At 40.3% G+C, this 19,555-nt stretch overlaps 2 protein-coding genes across 2 annotated transcripts in view; one reads left to right on the forward strand and one right to left on the reverse strand.

Annotated features, from left to right (window-relative positions):
- On the forward strand, positions 1-4,680 carry LOC103179261 (microtubule-associated proteins 1A/1B light chain 3C). Its single transcript, XM_007894454.2, has 6 exons — positions 1-30; positions 1,100-1,122; positions 2,893-3,071; positions 3,168-3,223; positions 3,353-3,459; positions 4,083-4,680. The coding sequence occupies exons 1-6, from the start codon at positions 1-3 to the stop codon at positions 4,339-4,341; spliced, it is 654 nt and encodes a 217-aa protein (XP_007892645.2). The 3' UTR covers positions 4,342-4,680.
- Positions 4,681-13,724: 9,044 nt separating this feature from the next.
- The window catches only part of map3k21 (mitogen-activated protein kinase kinase kinase 21), a 45,025-nt gene continuing 39,194 nt past the window's right edge, over positions 13,725-19,555 (reverse strand). Inside the window, exons 7-10 of the mRNA XM_007894453.2 lie at positions 18,358-18,511; positions 16,611-16,711; positions 14,938-15,717; positions 13,725-14,804 (exon numbers count right to left, since the gene is read on the reverse strand). Of these exons, the coding sequence (XP_007892644.2) occupies positions 14,368-14,804; positions 14,938-15,717; positions 16,611-16,711; positions 18,358-18,511 (1,472 nt within the window). The 3' untranslated portion in view covers positions 13,725-14,367. The remainder of the gene's footprint in view (positions 14,805-14,937; positions 15,718-16,610; positions 16,712-18,357; positions 18,512-19,555) is intronic.

The following is a 19,555-nucleotide window of genomic DNA, read 5'->3' on the forward strand; positions in this document are numbered from 1 at the left end:
ATGGAACGTTCGGAGGCACGAAGCTCAGATGTAAGGTTTAAAGGAGAATTGATGGTTGAACAATCTGCTTAGGTTCTGCCAGGCTCTGTGAGCTTGAATAAGATACTGGGAGGTTGATGTGGTCAGTGATTAAGCTGAGGAAATGCTGTCATGAGCCGAGCAGGATCGCCTCAGTTTGTTGACATTGAGTCGCAATGGAAGTTCTTTCACTGAAGTGAAGCTAAATTACAGTAAACTCCTGATAACTCGTCATTCTCAGGGAAAGTCTCTCCTGTGGGTCTGGACTTCTCAACCTCCCCGGGCTTTCCCGCAGACTAACCGAACTTGTGCACAACTTAGGCATCAGGTTCGATCCCCAGCTTTCCTTTCTAACACACAATTTCTCCACTTCTGCCACATTGCTCGCCTCCGTCCTTACCTCACAACCAATGCAGTCGAAACCTTTGTCCATGCCTTTGTCACTTCCCAGCTGGACTATTCCAATGTCCTCCTCGCTGGTCGGCCCAGTTCAACCATACCGAAAATCTAATTCGTTCAAAACTCCACTGTCCGGATACTCACCCAAACAAAACTCTGCTCCCCCATCACACCAGTCCTTGCCAGGCTCCACTGGCTTCCAATTACCGAACGATAGATCTCAAGATCCTTTAACTCATTTTCAAATCCCTTCATGCCCTCACATCTTCCTACCTATCCGACCTGCTTACCCCACCCACTCCACCACCCGGCTCCAGCCTCCGCGCGGCTGGCTCCGGCCTCCTGTTTGTCCCTCGTCTCCTCCGCTTCACCATCGGTGGCTGTGCCTTCAGCCACTATGCCCCGAAACTCTAGAACTCTCTCCCTCAGCCCCTCCACCTTGCCACCTCCCTCCGCACCTTCAAGTCCCACCAAAAGACCTTCATTTTTCAGGGGAAAGATGACTGGAGACACAGTCAAAGAAGTACGTTTTGAGATGTACCTTGAACGAGTAAATTGCAAAGTATAGTGCCTATTATTGTAGGCAACTGTGTACAATTCCCATCAGAACAATGAGGCAATATGCTGACGTTCTAACATCACCGCGCATAATACATCCTTTTCATTTTTTTCTTTTTCTTAGCGAAATGGGGGCAATTCTGACTCGTAAGGAATCACTGCTTGTGCCTCAGCGATGGATATTGAAAGGGTTTTACCCTGCTGTGATCATCAACATGCTCCATCCACCCTGAAGCTGGATGGTGGTTAGACGCCACCTGGTGGACTTGGACGTTACATTCTGAATACAAATGGTGTCTTTATTATTGCAAAGAATTTTAAAATAAGGTTGCTTTGCATTTTCTGAATCATTTTGTGGAAAGAAAATCCCTGGGTCTCAAACATTTATTCAATCACGGACAAAAGGCAAATACTTCAAGTTATTTGCCTTGGTGTTCCCTCAGCCACAGCCAAGTAAAAGGATCCCTCCTTTGTCTTACCATTGGACCAATTTAATTGTGGTGCAACCCAAAACTCAACCTCCCACAACAAATGTGCGGATAAAACACCTCTGAATAATTGGTTACTGAGTTTGCCTACAAAATAGACGGTGACAATCATTTACTTTAAATCCTATGAAGTGCTTTGAGATGTTCGCCCAACGTGAGAGGAGCCATATCAAAATCAAAGCAAATTATTATATTATTATTACGATTATGACGAACCAAACATGTTGAATAACCATGCTGCAACCTCATTAAATCCTTTACTCATATTTTTTAAAGACATGGTAGTCAGTACTTTGGTTTAGTGAAACACCAGGATGTGAATCCAGAACTCCTGTCCTAAGTCAATGGAACTGCCAGTTTTTTTAATTTACATTTTCTTCATTTCAACAACGCAACATACAAAGTAGATAGCTTAGCTCAAAGGCTAGGCTGCACATGTTAAGTGCTATTTCCTATTTATTTAAGTTAGCAATTCATAATAATAAATAATATGTCACGCAAGACACCCAGGCTTCTAACAAATGTTTGATCTCGACATTCAGCCCATTATGCCTGCCCCGGCCCAGGCAAGATGAGCTGAATGGCCTCCTTCTGTGCTGTAGGATTCTACGATTCCATTACTAACTAGCAGCACAAATGCTAACGCTGAATGCTTACCCTGGTATCAATAACAATATCAACAAATTTCATTACAATGCAATACAAAATCCAATACAAAATGACATTTGTAACACCGTTCAGATCGGGAAGACATCCCAAGGCGCTGTATACCATTGTGTACCATAATATAGTTCCTTTCACTCGGGGCAGCGTCTCGGAGCGCTTAACAGTGGCGGAGCGGAGCCTGTTGCCGAGCAGTGGGGATGATAATTAAATCAACCATTATAATGGGCCTGGATGCATGACTTGATAACAATGATGACAATATCCTTGCATTTGCTATAGCGCCTTATCACATCTTCGAGACGCTCTCAAAGCGCTTCGCAGAATACACTGTAAAGTGAAACAAAAACACTTCACAGTATTAGCAGCGGGTCAGACGGCGTCTGTGGAGAAAGGAACATTTGGCTCGCTTTCCTTTCTCCAAAGATGCTGCCCGACCTGCCGAGTGTTCCCGGCCACTTCTGCTTCGGGTTTCAGATTGCCAGCCTCTGCGGTGTGTGGTTTTTTTTTTTGCTTTTTGTTTATATCTTGTAAAGTGAATTGCTGGTGGATATGTTTGTGGCAGAGTGTTTTTTTTTTTTGGGGGGGGTGGGGGGGGGGGGGCTGGACTCCTCCACAGAGGAGTGGTGCGAGGAGTGACTGACGTCGTGCTGGATCTCAGTGAGTGTGCGGGGGGGGGGAGTTGATGATAAAGTGCCTGCAGTGGAGTGGGAGGGAGAGGGAGATGGAGCGTGGACCTGGGTCTCCAGCGGGGGTTGCCCTGCAGTTCGCTCCGTCGCTTGAGCCGATCCGATCCGGAATCCACGGCCGACCCCCACGCCCTTGACGCGGACTCTCGGGGACAGCATAAAAGCGGCGGAGCGGCGGCGCCTGGGAAAACCTGGAGCTCGGCAGACATGTACCGGAGTCACAGGGCTCAGCGTTTCAAACACGCCAAGAGCGCAGGTGAGTCTGGGCTGAGGGGGGGGTTTGTACTGTGTTGTTGTTTTTTTTAAAAAAAAAATTTTTAAACAAAAGAATCCGTTCTGTGTTTTTAAACAGCTTCCAGGAAAGCGGAGGCTGCTTTTATTCGGGACAAATATCCACAGAAGATCCCAGTAAGAGCTCTGTATATATATATATGTGTGTGTGTGTGTGTGTTGGGGGGGGGGAGGGGTGGGGGGTGTTGGAGGGTGGCTTTGGGATGGTCTTTTCCTGCTGCTAAATGGGAATGTTCCCCTCTGCAGGTCATTGTGGAGCGGTATCCCGGAGAGCTGTACCTGCCCTTCCTGGACAAAGCTAAATTCCTTGTTCCCCAGGAGATGACAATGTGCCAGTTTGTTACCATCATCAGGTGTGTAGCTGAGCATGGGGTGGGGGGTGGGGGTGGGGGTACAAATAAAACATGGGAGTCCTGGGTTCAACAACAACAACAACAACAACAAATTGCATTTATATAACAATTCATGTCCCGAGGACATCCCGAGCTGCGACAACTTCGGAAATGGATGGGGCTCCTGATGGAGCTTCTGTTGTCAACAGGTGCCCTGGTGCCTCCTGCTCTGCTGCCCGCAGCTTGGTGTGTGAACAGCTTGGGGGCACGTGGTAGGATTCTTGCCTCTGGGGCAGAAATTTGTGGGTTCATATCCTATTTGGGGACTTGAGCTCAGTCTAAGTTGTCTACCACAGCGGGATGCATTGTTGGAGCTGCCCTCTTTTTTCCGAGGTTTTAACCAAGATCTTTCCTACATGCTAAGGTCGATGCTAAACATTTTTTTTCCTGATGTCTTGGTTTACAAAAAAATCTTTGATTAATTGGCTATGTATGTCATTGGCTTTCTGTGGGTGGAACTTTGTTTTTGTTTGTCTACCAAAGTAGCCCTTGGCTAATGATCTATGGTGCTTTGAATTATTTTATTGACAAGGGCAAAATGTGTTTCTTGGTGGGGGGTTTTTAAACTCGTACTGTTTTCTCAGGGATCGTCTGGCTCTGTCATCCAGTCAAACATTTTACCTGTTGGTGAAGAACCGAAGCTTGGTGAACATGTGCGCCACCATGTGTGAATTAGACCAGGATTACAAGGACTCTGATGGCTTTCTTTATATGACTTATGCATCCCAAGAGATGTTTGGCTCTTATTGGTCAAGGTTTGTTTCTGTTCCAGGGAAAACAAGAAGGTGGGAGCCTTGTGGGGTAGCCACTCAATTCCCCGGTACAATAGCTGATTTAGTCTAATGTGTCCTATGCATTTTAACCCTACTACAACCTCCCCAAATGGTGGTTGGCCTCATCTTTTGAAGGAAATCTCGATTATCCTCAATGGACCGAAGAAATACACAAACTTATTTTCATCAAAATTGTGACTATGAAACTTGCACAACTTTTTTGTAAAAATAATTAAAAAAAAGAATTTGTGATAAGTTATGTAGTAAAGATGTGACTTCTATGTGGAGAGCACCTCCTAGACTGGGACAGCCTCCGGCAATCTAATTGGCTTTATGTGGAAGGGACTGGTGGGCATGATTTCATTCCATAAATATGAATTAACCTCAGTTCTTCTAGTAAACTTTCAGTGTTCCAATGTTTCCAGTTTAAATTATTTGTGTAGAAACAACTGATTTTGGTAGTTTTTACACATAGTCTCTAGAATTGCTATCCAGTGACTCTCTGCTGCAAAATGTGTTGAATTGGCTCAAGTGGGTTTGGATTAATAAGCTATTGGACAAAGTACCAGATGGCATCTGATGCCCAAGGCTTTGTACCCTGGCAAACATTGGTCCTGAAAGTGAGTATTTGTGGGAGGAGGAAAGTAGATTCCCCTTACCTTGAATGAGCCTACAGTGTAAAATATTTGAGTATATGGATGTTTTATTCAACAATCCCTTTAAAAGGGGATATGCTGGATTATATTGCATTCCTGATATAATAAATGCTGTTCTTGGATGAATGTATCTAGAATTTTTGGGGGGGAGGTTGACTGTTGTGTCATTTGTTTTGACAAATGCAATGATTGGAAGGACTTTAGATAATGTGTACCTGTATAAATCCCCTTCATGTGAATTTACAAAGATGGCTATGGACACAGGAAGAGGAAGGGATTATAGGCACAGTCAGAAGTAGGTTTTTAAAGTTTTTTTTTATATAAAGGTGGAAGGAAGCAAGGTGGAGGGTGTTCCAGAGGCTGGGAATATAGTAGCTTGAGATTCAGCTGCTGATGGTGGGGATGGGGAATGTGCAGCTGGCCTGAGTTTACCAATTTTGTAGTGTTAAGCAGACAACAAAATATCCAATAACAAATGAGTGTTCCATCCCTGGAAAGAATTCCCCACATTGAAGGGAGCATACTGTTTGTCCTGTCACAAAACACTTGTTACACAAAATGCCACTGCAATTTAAACCCTTTTGAATGGTTACAGGATAACTCAATTCTCCAAGTCCTAGATGACACAGCATTCAGAATAGATGCAACTGTGACCAATGAAGATGTTGTGTTCTCAGGTGGCAAATAGGTTGTTTGGTCATATGATCTACCCCAACAATTGGTGGTTACACTGAATTGGCTTGCGAAAGCAAAGAGCAGACTTTAGAACAAGTATAAATTTCCTGTGAGAATGTAATAAGTGAAATACATGCCCTGCAGTCCTACATCAAGGAGTAGCTTGAGCTGCTCTTTTGATCCATCCCCAAACCTACATACTGTGCTTAATCATTAACTGAGGGTTTCCAACAGTATGTAACTACTTTCAACTAATTAAATCAAATGCTAGTTTGCATTTTCAACCATTCAACCTTTGAAATAAATCATAGTATAAGCTAGATTTAGAATAAGCAGTTTTGAGCAGCCTGCTTTCAAAAGATCAGTGTTGCAGGTTTCCGAGGAGATCCATCAATAAATCTGGGATCTAAGAATTTAAGTCATGAGGAGAGGCTCACAGAGGTGAACTTGTTCATTAGAAAGAAGATATGAAATTAAGATTTAGCAAAGTGTTTGATTTGGATTGTGAAAGCAGAATTAAAATAATCCTTTTGTTTAACATAGCGACTCATCACACAATTTGTTTCAGGTTCCACAGGAAGGTGAAATGACTAATTGCAGGCAAATGTAGCAACTAATTTGTGCACAGCAATGTCCCACAAACTAAATAGTCATAGAAATTTAGAGTGCAGGTGGCCATTTAGCTCACTGGGCCTGAGGAAGCTTTACTTTCAAACAGATTGTCCTGTCCTATCCCCATCCTCCTAACTTTATATAGTCCTGTAGCTCAGTAGTTACAGCACTCGCCTCGCAAGCGAGAGGCCTGGGTTTGATTCCCGGCAGGGCGAAACCTTGGGCAAGTTTCCTTACTCCACACGGCTGGTAATAATCCCTCAAGAAAAAAAATAATAAATTGATCACTTCAATCCATGACTATTTGTGCGACACTGCTGTGCGCAGTTGGCCCCCACGTGTTGCCCACAAAATATAGTCAATTCACTTCACAGTATATACCTATCTTCTTCCTTCTTGAAACCCACAATAGACACCGACTCACTCACCAACAACAACTTGCATTTATATAGCACCCTTCATGCAAGGTAGTATCCTGGAGCACCAGGGCATTCCACCTCTACAACTGAGCGAAAAAAAATTCTAATTACTAACTTAAGCCGAAGAATTATTGATTGGGCAGGACTCCAGGAGTGACTCTCATGTTTTTGAATATAGCCTTGGGAACAAACATCCACCTGAACAGGCATACATAACCTTGGTTTAACTATCACAATGGAAGGATGGCATCGCTGACAACGCAGGACACCCCTACCTGATACTAGGTGACAACACACTTTTTCAGGAGAGCCAAAGACTTCATGTTGAGGGGAACTGGTGCCAATGCTAAAATTAATATCACAGCTGCAGTGCCTGGCAGTTTGTAGAAAAACTTTTAGAAATGGTTGTGATCTTCCCTCATCTTGAAAGGTTTCTGGCGCGCCTGGACTAAAGCCTGGTACAAAGTTCTGTTAGCATTCTCTTATAATACAAATTTACATGTATATAACACCAAGGTGATTAACACTCAAGTTGGGGGTGGGAGTTAAGGGGAGGGGGAGGGAGAAGATGACTGAAAGCACAGTCAAGGATAAAGCTTGAACCAGGTGTGGGAGGGAGCAAGTTGGAGACTCCAGGATGGAGTTCTGGAGAGTGGGTGCAGATTGGCTGAAAACCCACCTGCTGATGGTTGGGCAGGTAGGATGGGGAATATGAAGCAGGTTGGTGTCTAAACAAAAGGACGATCTGGACCAGTATGGTTTGAGGAGTTCACCTATAAAGGTCACCTATTTACCTATAAAGGAGGTAATGGGAGCATTTTCTGAGGACACAAAAAAGGTCACATTGCTTGGCTTTTGGTTCAAGTCTCCAAATAGGTGAATTTATCCATAATGTATGGAGTATTGGAACATCCATTTAAAAAATGTTTAATCCACAAAATGTTTCAACAACAACTTGCACTTATATAGCTCCTTCCACGCAGGGTAGAGTCTCAGAGCGCTTAACAGTGACGGAGCCTGACTCAGAAATGGTGAGAAGTGGCCGTAAACACGGTCGAACAGGAAAGGTTTCAGATGGGACTTGAAAGAGGGGAGGGGGCAAGGAGGGATTGAGGGAGAGTGTTCCAGAGTTTTGTGGCATAGTGGCTGAAAGCACAATCCCCAATGGTGGGGCGAAGGGCACAAGGGACGAGCAAAAGGCGGCAGGTGGTGGAGTGAGGCGGTCGGAGAGGTAGGGAGGTACCAGGGAGTGAACGGATTTGAACAGGTGAGTGAAGACGATGATCGAGTGAGTCGATCCATTTCGTGATGCAGAGCCTGGCCAGAACTGGTGCGATTCAGCATTATAGTACAGTATAACCAATTACACACTAGTTGTGATGGTTTACTCAAACTTGCCTGTATACTACCATAAGCCCTTAAATGAACTTAAATCACAACATTTACGATTTTATCCCAATACAAATTTGTCCTATCAGTCTTACTGAATTTACTTTACAGCTGTAGGATACAAACATAACACAAATAAGTTGTTTATTGAAAAATGGAGTTTTATTAAAACTGGTATTTATTGTGTTGGCCAAAAAGTGCCAGAATTCTTTCTGTACAGCACAGTTCTCTCATACAAATACCTCTTTTTGTGGAAAAAGTGGTTCAGTGATTTTATTTAACAGTACCATGGGTGCCAACTACAATTTAAAATATAAAATAAACAATTTACAGCTACAGTAAAATATTCAGTAGTCCATACATCCAACATAGATTTGTACTGTAACAGTATTAACACTTGATTCCAAAAAGCACCCGTGATACAAGCTGGAATGTGTAGAACATTCCCAAGCCTGGTTTACAAGTAAAACTGACAAACATAGGGCTTACAGTCCAATTACATCCATCTCATCTGTGCCACCAACTCAGATCTCACTTACATATCTGTTCTAAAGGAGTCTTCCATCACCATATTCAGTTAATACAGCCTTTTGTTTTTTCTCTAAGGCAAAAATATATGGACATAATTATCACATTGCTGAGGTTTGGACAGGTAGCGAGAAGTGGTCTGGTGACAAACTGGAGGTACAATTTTTTTGTAATTTTTTTATTAAAAAAATCTTTTTAAACCAAATAGATGGCTGCATTTCTGTGAATTTCCATTCAACTCATATAGGCTAAATATGTAAAATAATCAGAGCTCATATACCAATATGGCAGAATAATAAGGGGTCATTCAGTACAGTAATAGTCTAACATTTGGTCTACATTTATACACAAAAACACATGGGAATAAAAGCTTCATTACATACAACAGGCGCTCAATCAATTAACAGCATTAGTGATCTTTTTCATTCAGACCCAATATCTTTAATTTAAAATGATTTTAAGGCACAGAAACATAGTATACATCAGCCCAGCATCAGGAAAGAGTAGAACCCAGTAGTTTAATAAGGTATTAAAACACAAATGCAAGTGGTTAATACTGTATTATTTTAAAGATCCTTGGCTTTCAAAAAATATTTCAGCCAATTAAGTGATGAATTGCACATACAGTGACAACATGCAGGTTGTTCCCAATATTACCATTCAGCTTATAGGAAAGATCCGGGAGGAGGAGGGGTGATATTTCACACAAGAGATTGAAAGACTTTCCCAAAGGAGAGACAAGTCACTCTAAGGTGCTATCACACACTATTCAACATCCAGCTACACAGAGTGACAAGGAAACTGGTTGCCTGCCTACTCCTCCTTAACTGGAGTATCCTTTTTGGGGTGGGAGCTTGGGAAGGGAGGGGGAAAGCGAGTGAGAGAAAAGACCCAGGGCAGGCGGAAAAAAAAAAATGGGGATAAATACTAAACCAACCATAATTCAAAACACCATTGTTGGTGCAAGACTTAATGCTATGTAATGCTATGGTGTGCTTGTTGAGGTATTAGCTATGAGGTGTGTATTATTATAGTACTGTACACAGCATTATTGGCTAGCTTTGTTCTTTGCTTAAGCATCATCAATGTATTTTAATGAGAACCAAATACCCAATTACATAAGCACACTGCTTATCAGTAATAACTTAGTCACTTATGAAATGCAATAGACTTCTCCTTTCCACTGAAGAAAAACAGAACCGTTTCTCATCTAAATGCAGACATGTTCACAATTTTACATACTTGACATTTTTCAAAGACCGGCTGACATAAAAAGTTGAAACATTTTGAGCAGAGACAAGATTTTTAACCTGGAGCATCATAATTATTATCGGAATTAACATCAGAAAGTGACACTCAAATTTGTCTTATACACATGCAATGGAGGGAAGAGAAGTCTTAATTTCATTTTAAATTAGGATGTAATTAAAAGTTTAAAGGCTGGCCGGTCTATTAGAGACAAGTGCCTGTAATTGAATGGAAAGGCCAAGACATCTTGGGAACTGCATACAAAAACATTTCATTCCCCTTTAAGGGTTCACTGCAAATTTCTCCCTTTTGGCTTGAATCTGGCAATTGTTCCATACAAAATTATGCAGCATAAAGGAGCACACATTTGGATCTTTCTAACTCAAATTAACAATACTTTTTAATGACTCTAGTGAAGCTTCTAAGCAGCAAAATCTACATTTCAGAGCTAGGTTCAAGTGAATTCCTTTGGTTGTTTCAGAGATCCAGGGCCCTCTATCAAAAGGTAAGAACCCTTGACTACATCAGACCTTCCTGCCTTTCTGACCAATGGAAATGCTTGAGCAGTACTGATCCCATTTGATAACTGATCGACTGAAGGCATCTCATTTTCAATATATTTTGATTGACGCCTGGATTATACTAACCAGGCTGTATTCTGTGGAATTCATGCTTTGGTGGGATGAAAGATTTGGTTTTGAAGGAGGAAAACAAATAATTAAACGGAAAAGCTTTTAAGGTGCAATTAAACAGCAATATTGGATTGTGTGTATCCCACATTTCAAATCATATAAAGAAAGGAACTGAACTTTAAATTAGTTCAACTGGGAACTGTCCCAATTTAGCAACCTAAGATGGTGATTGTTCATTATTGCTCAAAGACCACTTTTATGAACATTCTGGGTAAGTAGTACACTTTATAAATTAAGAGGTTTAATTTTACCTAATTTCCAAGCAAACTGCCATTGATAAATGACCAATAGGATTTTGAGTTTATGCTACAGCATTAAAACAGAATTCAGATAAGGACATCTGTTGCATCAAATTGTGAATAATCATTAAAAAGGATCATCAAAAGAACTGGGATTTACATTAAAAGACTTTAGAATAGGGAAACAAAATGGGCTATACATATACTCTGATGCTGAGCTTTTCAAAAGGACTCCCATTAGTTTTTGTTGGACTCAGCAATGGACCAAGCCTGCTTGGCAAAATACACTGGCGAAAATATAAAAACAAGTCTTATTTAACACCTAAGATTTTACATAAATATTATTCGAAGTTTTAAACCGCAGTAAAAATACAACTAGACAAACATATAAAGCAGCATCTTCTTGTGGAAAGACCTTTGACGTGATTCATATAGTGGTACAAATAGCTTACATATTTTACTGAAAATCATCACAATTTTTTGTATGATCCAAGTAGCAAGAGTCAGAAATCAACAATTTCCTTTTGATGTACATTAATCAATGCTTAAAAAACACCCAAAAGTGATATCCCATGAACAGCCAGTTATTAAAAACTACACTAATTAAAAATATACAGTAACACTGGCAAAATGAAACAGCTGGATTCTAAGTATCCAATTTCACAATATAAAACTCATTTATACATTAGAGCTTAGTAATTGGACACTTTAAAATTGACACTCATTCTCTGATTGAAAACATTAATTCTTAGCAAAATTTGAAGCATCACTATATCCTCTTGCTTTTCCCTGATTGGTATTACTGGCTACTGGTACAAATTCAAAAACATACAATTAAAAAGATTTTTATAAACAAACTTGGAATGGGGCTGCATATCTTCCATTGTTCCGCTGTTTATTTAAGTTAAATGGAACTACACTCTTTAGGACCCTTCAAACTCAAGTTAAAACCACTGCCTACAATACCAATATATACTTCACCAGTACTGCGCTTTCCCAAAAAGTGAAAACAAAAATGCCAGGAGTGTCCCCATGAATAACTAGAAAAAAATGCATCAGTTTAAAATTACCTAAATCAAATACAATCAAACCTTTAGTGTAACAAAGAAACAGGATTCCTGGATGCACCCGATGCCTAGTGTAAAATTCAGCCACAAGATCCCACACGATGCAGACTTGAGCTCCAATCTGTATTGAGCTATCGGATCTCAGATGGGGGACTATAATTGGCTTCAACACCCTAGTTTGGGGAAGGGGAAAAGAAGTGTAAAATAAGTCAGTGAGGGTTCCTGCTCCTAATCGTTATCAGATGACTACTGCTGGAAAGTGCACTTCAAGGACAGGATCAGGCTCAGTTTAAGAGGCCTCACTTATATTTGAGCAAGGAATCAAAGGTAGCAGTTGCCTATGAAACCTTACCCCAAACACAAGTCAGCGACTTCTGGAGAAGGAGGAGAAAATCATTCATTAGTGTATTAAGCATTAAAACCAAAAGCATATTAAAGCTGCAATGCCCCTCAAACTGCTTTTTAAGACTTTAAAAGTTAAGCGCATAAAAACATCTCTCATGTTTGCCTTTGTAATTCTTTCTTGATTTAATATTGCTGTTATAAGTTAGTGGTTTATCCTGCAATAGCTCCCAGCAGTGCAATTTGTACACAGTCTGTAGTTAATTTACAAAAGAAAAATAAGAATCTCTGCAAACATTCATAGAGCAAAACGTTTTTATGCCAACTTTAAAGCCACACTAAATTGTAGGTCACTGCAACTTTAAGTAAATCAAAGATGGTCATAGGTACGCGAAAGAAATCACGTTTCATAGACCTGTAGCGATTAGACTGCAGCATTCAGGCTGCATTTTATACAAAGACTACACAACATTTTAAGAGGATTGGTCAAGTATGAGAAAAAAACTAGCAGCAGAATAATTTTAAATAAGTCATAGCTCTAATATATTTTTTAAAAATGCCCTTATTGGCCCCCTTGCAGCCTGGAAGTACAGAATGTCTACAACAACTTGCAATTATTTAGCATCTTTCACATGGTAGCGTCACGGAGCATCTAACGCACCGTTGTTTGTTGCTGAGGCAGAAAGGGAGGTGCCCGAACACACGGCTGAAGAGGAAATCTTCAGGTGTAATTTGAATACAGGCAAAGAGGAGACGAGACAGAGGGATTGAGGCATGGAGTTCCAGAGGTTCGGGGCATAGTGGCTGAACGCACGGCCGCCAAATGTGGAGCGTAGGGAATAAGGGATATGCAGAATACCCGAGCCAGCTGAGCGAAAGTGGCAGGTAGAGGAGTGGGGTGTGAGCAGTCTTGGAAACAAAGCGGTAAATGGAAGCCAAAGGTTTAGACGTAATCCTGTACAGTTTCCAGTGTATGACTTCATAGCTCTTCTTACTCTTCAAAAAGTGTGAGGGGCATACAGCAGAACAGACTGAATTTCATCAAGTGACTAATATTAAATGATCATGTTTTTCCAGAATAAAAATGCAGATATATTTTCAGAAACTTGGAAGGTGCAAGATTTATAATCTATATGTAGCTTAAGATTCTTTCCCTTTCAATCTCTTCCCAGATTTTTAAAAAAAACGCACCTGAAGAATAATGAATCATTGACCCCAGGAGTACGAATTATACAATTTCAATAAATCCTTATTTTGAATCATTTCAGAAACAAACATTGATATTACATTAAAATTTCAGATCTAAGTAGTAGGTTATCCTTACTGTAATTTTTTACTGAGTTTCAAAAACAATTCATTTTCCTCCATACTAAAAACTTTACAAGATATCTGTGCAATTGCAACAAAACATTCAATCAGATTGATAGATTCCCTAATTAAGATTTAGTGCTAATTGAAAAAACATTTTGCACCATACACTTTTGTAAAATATCATAATTACAAAGAATAAGTCCATAAAAATAAGTCCATAAAACCTTTGAGCAGGAAATAGCTTTTGATATTTGGGAAGAAATCAATTTTAACAGCAGTAATTGGGATATCATCTCTGTATAGAACTGGTTTGAAGCAATGCGGGGAAAATGCAGATTCAACTGGGGAATAATGCAACTTCCATTACATGAATTTAAAGAGCGAGAGAAAGTGAATATTCTTAAGCCACAATAGGATTCAACCCATGAAGTTTAACCAAGTTTCTTTAGGTGGAAAACTAAAATCCGATCAGTTACAAATTCAATATAAAAATCACAACCAGCTTTACCTCAGATGAAATTTTGTTGCTGCGTAATAATCAAAGTGCAATATACCATGGGCTTCGTGCAAAACTGATCCTTCAGTTTCGTGCAGTAATTGATCGTGAGGTTGGCAGCAATTGTATGCACTCCTTTTTCCAAATCTGAAAAGTCAGAGCTAGGAGTAATAAAAACAGCCCTTCTGTGCAAGATCAAGATCAAAACCAGCTGAACATGAATATCATCTGGACAGAGACCTTGTACAAGAGACATTCCTCAGCTAGTCTAATAATAAGACCCATAGGTCTACAGTAGAAAAGCATCACAACACACCTAAAAATTTACATTCTGTTTATATATCAATGTCCTTCGCATTCATATAAATCACTCTCCGAAATAAAAGGTAATTTTGCAGGTCCTATCCCTAAGGCAGTGAGTGCTAAGATAGAAACTCTTTCTCCAGTTGAAAGACACTTGGTCTAGAAGACTTCGATTCACTTCTACAGAGGGGTATTGTGCCATCCTGGCTTTGGCCTTCCATATCCATGTCAAGTAGGGAACAGGCACCAAAAGGCAAACTAGTTTGACGCTCGGCAGTGAGGAGTACATCAAAACCTGCAGGTGTAGCATCTCCTGATCTATCTGGAGACTCATTTCGGCTGATAGCACGAGAAACAAATCTCCAAGGATCTCTTCTGTTTCGCGATAAGGAAGGTCGAGGTCTAGCTACCATATCCCCAGACTTGGGTCTCTCAGGTGTACTATCTCTTTTTGAAGTTCTTTGTCTCACAGAAACTGGGTACATGGATTTGGGATCTGGAAGACGTGGAAATTGTGATGACTCTCTAAGTGGGCTGGAGTCGGTGAATCCATTAGCTGGAAGAAATATTTCAATGAAAACAGTCAATGGTTGAATAAAAATGTTGAATGGAAAAACATAGATATTTATTCACATCACAAAGGATAAAAATAATAGTTAACAGGACAAATATAAACCTCAATCACTTACTGTCTGTTAATGCTTTGCTTCCATCTGATGGCATCCGTCTGTGGTGACATGCACTCTGTTTAGCATCTCCTTCTTCAGACACAGCCTGGTGATCTTCATGAGGAACAGGAACAGAAGCATCAATGTCTGATGAAGGAGACTCATCTGGATTGTGGATCCCATTTACAGAACTTTTTAAAGGATTGCCAGTCAGGACTTTTGGAGTTTGGATAATAGTTCCAGGAGGGATATTAGAAATGGATAATTCCTCAGAGTCCGAATGGAGCAAGGAGCGTGTCGAATTACATTCAGATATGGAAGACATTGACAAGAGATTAACAGCATGAGAGTTTAGTGAAGGAATGTTTGCATCGTCTTTCTTAGTTGACATTCTGCTCGGAGGACTTGTGCTCCTGCGAAATCGACTTGTCCTTTGAAAGATACCCTCTTTTTTCTTCTTTTCCTCCTTGACCTCAATTTCCTCTGATGCCTGGAGCTTGTTCACTTCTCGAATGTCAAATCCCAAGGCTACAGATGCAAGCAACATGGCACACCCATAAAACACCATATCAGTTTTCTTCCTCTGTGTTACACGCTTCAAGCTGTTAGTGGGAGTGATCTGTGGAGTACTGTTGGCTGAACTGACTGGTGTTGCTTCCTCCTGACTTTCGCTGCCACCGTCTCCCTCTCCCTGATGATCTTTACGAAGAGGTAGATCAATGTACACCTGATTAGTTAATGTGGACTGCTTTGGTCGGTTTTCATAGTCTTCACTTGCTCGTATTTGCTCAGTAGCACTCCCTGTGGATAAATAAGTCAGTTAGTTCACTATTTCAGGTTTTACTGCAGCACCAACTGCACAGGCAGTAAAGTTAACAGCAGCCTGCACCGATAACTGAACTAAAAGCAAATATTCCCATTCTTTGGAACTCCATTCCACAATCCCTTCATCATGCTCCCTCCCTTCTCTTCCTTCACCGCACGTCTCAAGATCCTCCTCTTCAACCACGCATTCGACCACCCTCCTACCTCTAACTTCCCTACCCTCCATCCACCCAATCCCAACTCCCTGCTCGGTTCCAAATCCCTGACAGTCCAGCGCCTTGGGACGTCCTCCTGATGTGAAAGGCGCTATACAAATGTGATTTGTTTGTGGTGTTGCAATGAATGTTACAGATAGTGTTACAAAGACTAACAAGGAATATACTGCAATCAGATGACCACTCCAATAGTGACAATCCTCACATTAGATAATAGAATGGTGGGACCTTGAATGGGTAAAGTGCCATTTAATAATCCTTACATTTGCATTTGATTTAAAAATGAAGGCCCCCCCCTCCTCTGGAAGGGGGCCAATTTAGCAGCACATTCAATATTTATTACAGTACGTGTCAGAAACACCACCAAATGCCAATCTCAATGGGACATCTAGAACTCCGGGCCCATGACAATAAGACTTACAGATCTCAGTTTGCGACCCATAGTTTGGGGGCTACTGGCTACTGTGAGCTCTGTGTGTGAGATTTGAGTTTATTAAAAAATTGTATCCTGCAGAACCAGCAGTCAAGGACCACAATCCAGACATCTCCTGCTCCAGAATACTAGCTGAAATACTAGGGAGTGAAACACCACAAGGAAGATGAAAAGATCAATAAAAGGCATTTATTGTTGAGCAACCAGGTAAGAATTCATACCTTGGTCTGCAGCATTTGCAAAGACTGAGGTTAACAGGATATTTGGAGTCTTCAGTAAACTTGTAGACCAAGGATTGTTTCCATCTGATAAAGGCCTTGTCCTAAAATTAAAAAAAGTTTTGTAATTATTTTTGTGCAATATTATTATAAAATTAATAATAATATTCCTTGCATTTGATATAACACCTTATCACATCGTCAAGCCATCTCAATGCGCTTCACAGGCTATCCTGTAATGTGCATTGACTATGTATTTTGTGAGCAAAACACGGAAGACAATTTGCACACAGCAGTTTCCCATAATCAGCCATGGAATGGGTTATGAAAGCAGTGAGAGAGAGAAAGAGAGAGGGGGGAACAAGGCAGACAAATCTTGGAAGAATTCTAGAGGACAGGGGCATACGGCTGAGCAGAGAGTACAGGGAACATGAAGCAGGCCAGAGTTAACCCGAGCAAAGGTGGTGGGTAGGGGAGTAGGACTAAAGAGATAAGAGTGGAGCAAGGCTCTAGAGGCATTTGAAAGCAAGGACACGGTCTTAAAGTCAATGCACTGGGGACTGAATTACATATATTACATACAAATTAACATCCAATGCTGACATTTTCAGTAAATCTACATGTGTATGGGAATTATTCAATGTGGATTTGTAAAGCAACCAGGAAGGTGGGAAGGCCTCTGTTGGTCCTCTCCTCTTCAACATCAACATTTCCCTCTTGATCAGGATCACTGACAGAGAAATCAATAATGTTTAAAAGAGATTTTAAAACTTCAATTGAGCACAAAAAATAATTTTGACTACGTAGAGCTGGATTCAGAAGAGCTGATCCCATTTTTAAAACCTTTCATTGTATCAACATAATGACATGCACAATAAATCACAAAAATCTAATGAACAATTTAGAACACTTGGACATTTGCCTAAGAATTTTTTTTATTTACTAATTTTATAGCTATACTATTGCAATGCACAATAGTTGTGAGTTATTTAAAAACAAGCTGTTGTCAGATTTCAGCACAATGCTTTTTCCAATTTTTAATGAGAAGGCTACTATCAGTGATTTTTATTACAGAATATGGCACATTAGCAATGGAATGGGACAAGAGCAAAAATATTCAATAAAATACATCCATAGTTACTAGGTAATATCCATCTCTCAATAAAACATACTTAGCAAAGTATTTTCAAACCACATTAAGTGTCTTTATAACTGAATTACACTTTGCAACTAAAAATACTTTTCTTATTTGCTTTTCTCCCTCATTAGATCAGCATATCTGTCAAACCTCAGTTCAATTTATTAACGCTAGTCTTATTAAATTAACATGTCAACTATTTGACCTACCACATTGCACAGAATGACTGACTTAACCATTTTCTTCAAATATCCCCGCATGTTAGATTGCACAAGGAACTCTTTTGTTGGTCTAGTAGGTAAAAAAAAGACACTGGTAAATGGTGCCGTCATGGGATAGACAGACCAGAAAGGTCTCAGGTTTGAGCCCTAATGTATGATACTCTCAAACACCTAATGACACCCTTTGTCAAATCGGTCACTTGGGTGAAAGGCTGCTGCCATATAAAATATATTGTCTCTAGCAATTTGAGGCAAGGAGCCCTGTGGATGAATAGAGAGACAAAGAGCCCAGAGGATGAAGAGAGAGAGGCGAAGAAGCCCTGGGGTGAAGAGAATTCATAAGAAATCACAGGTCACCGTCCAGTACCAATACCTTCAGCTGGAATCCTACCTTTCTTCACAACTGGCACGTTCCCTGGTTTGCATAGAACTAGGACCCCAAGTTCGACCTTTCTTCTTACAAGCTTTCTGGACGTCTTCGTCATAGTCTTCATGCCGGTAGACAGTGCTTTTTCCCCAGGTTCTATTACTTTCATCAAGGGTCACTGTGTAAAATAAAGTCAGAACAGTCATGAATCAGAATAACAAGCAAATTCAAATTACCAGTGATTGACAAAGGCTTTTTTTTAAAAAATGCTGCATACCTGGAGGGTGTAGTGACAATCAGCAGGATTTTAATCAAAGTGCAACAGTGGAAAAAGTGCCAGCCAGTTTAAGCCAATTTATATAGAAAGCACCAGTGGTTATAAAGCCATGAAATCCCAGCAGAAAACTTCAGAAGTCAATGCTTCTATTATTTTTCTATACAGACCTGAAAGCTAAAGAGCATAATCCGCCAATTCCCAGCAGCAAGCCAATGTTGCAATAGCAGTCAAACCCACTGAAGATGGGTCAGTTTGTCAATTAACAGACACCTGAGAATAGGTAGATTTAGTTTTCAATGAACTGTTGAGTGGTGACTGTGTGTATAGATTGTGTACCATCAGAAGTGCAATACACCACTTTTGTAGATTTTCATTCAACACCTTATGTGTTATTATGGAAGGCAATACAAGCTTGTTTTTTTTTAGCCAGTTTTCTCTTCTAAATTCTCCACTCGCTTTAAGTTGTGTGATTTATTATTTTCTATTTTACTGGGATATAGTCCCACAATTTCCTTCTGGTACCTTTCTCAAGATTTGTGATCCTTGACAGTGAGTAACAGCAGGTGACTCAACCACTGGGAGATATCACAGCTAAACCTGTCAGCATCCAACATTCACATAAACAAACTAGTATATCTCTACTTAGTGATCAGAAGGGGAAACAATGGCTGATTTTCACTCTCTAACCCTAGTAATTTAGATTATCACTAGCTAGTGTAATGAAAGAGAAAAGAGAGCTTTTTTAAAAGAATATACATCAGATGTAGTATATAAGAGAGAAAACCCAAAGAAAACATTTAAAATAACTTTATAACTTAAACTTGCTGAAATGCTTGTTTTTCATCCTATTTTCCCCTTTCCAATTAAAACTTTAGACAATCCAGAGGTGGGAGAGCATTTTAGTACAAATTATGGATTTCTCAACAGCCAAATGGTAGCTTATTG

Source organism: Callorhinchus milii, unplaced genomic scaffold (assembly GCF_018977255.1).
Source record: "Callorhinchus milii isolate IMCB2004 unplaced genomic scaffold, IMCB_Cmil_1.0 Scaffold3, whole genome shotgun sequence".
Classification (NCBI taxonomy): domain Eukaryota; kingdom Metazoa; phylum Chordata; class Chondrichthyes; order Chimaeriformes; family Callorhinchidae; genus Callorhinchus; species Callorhinchus milii.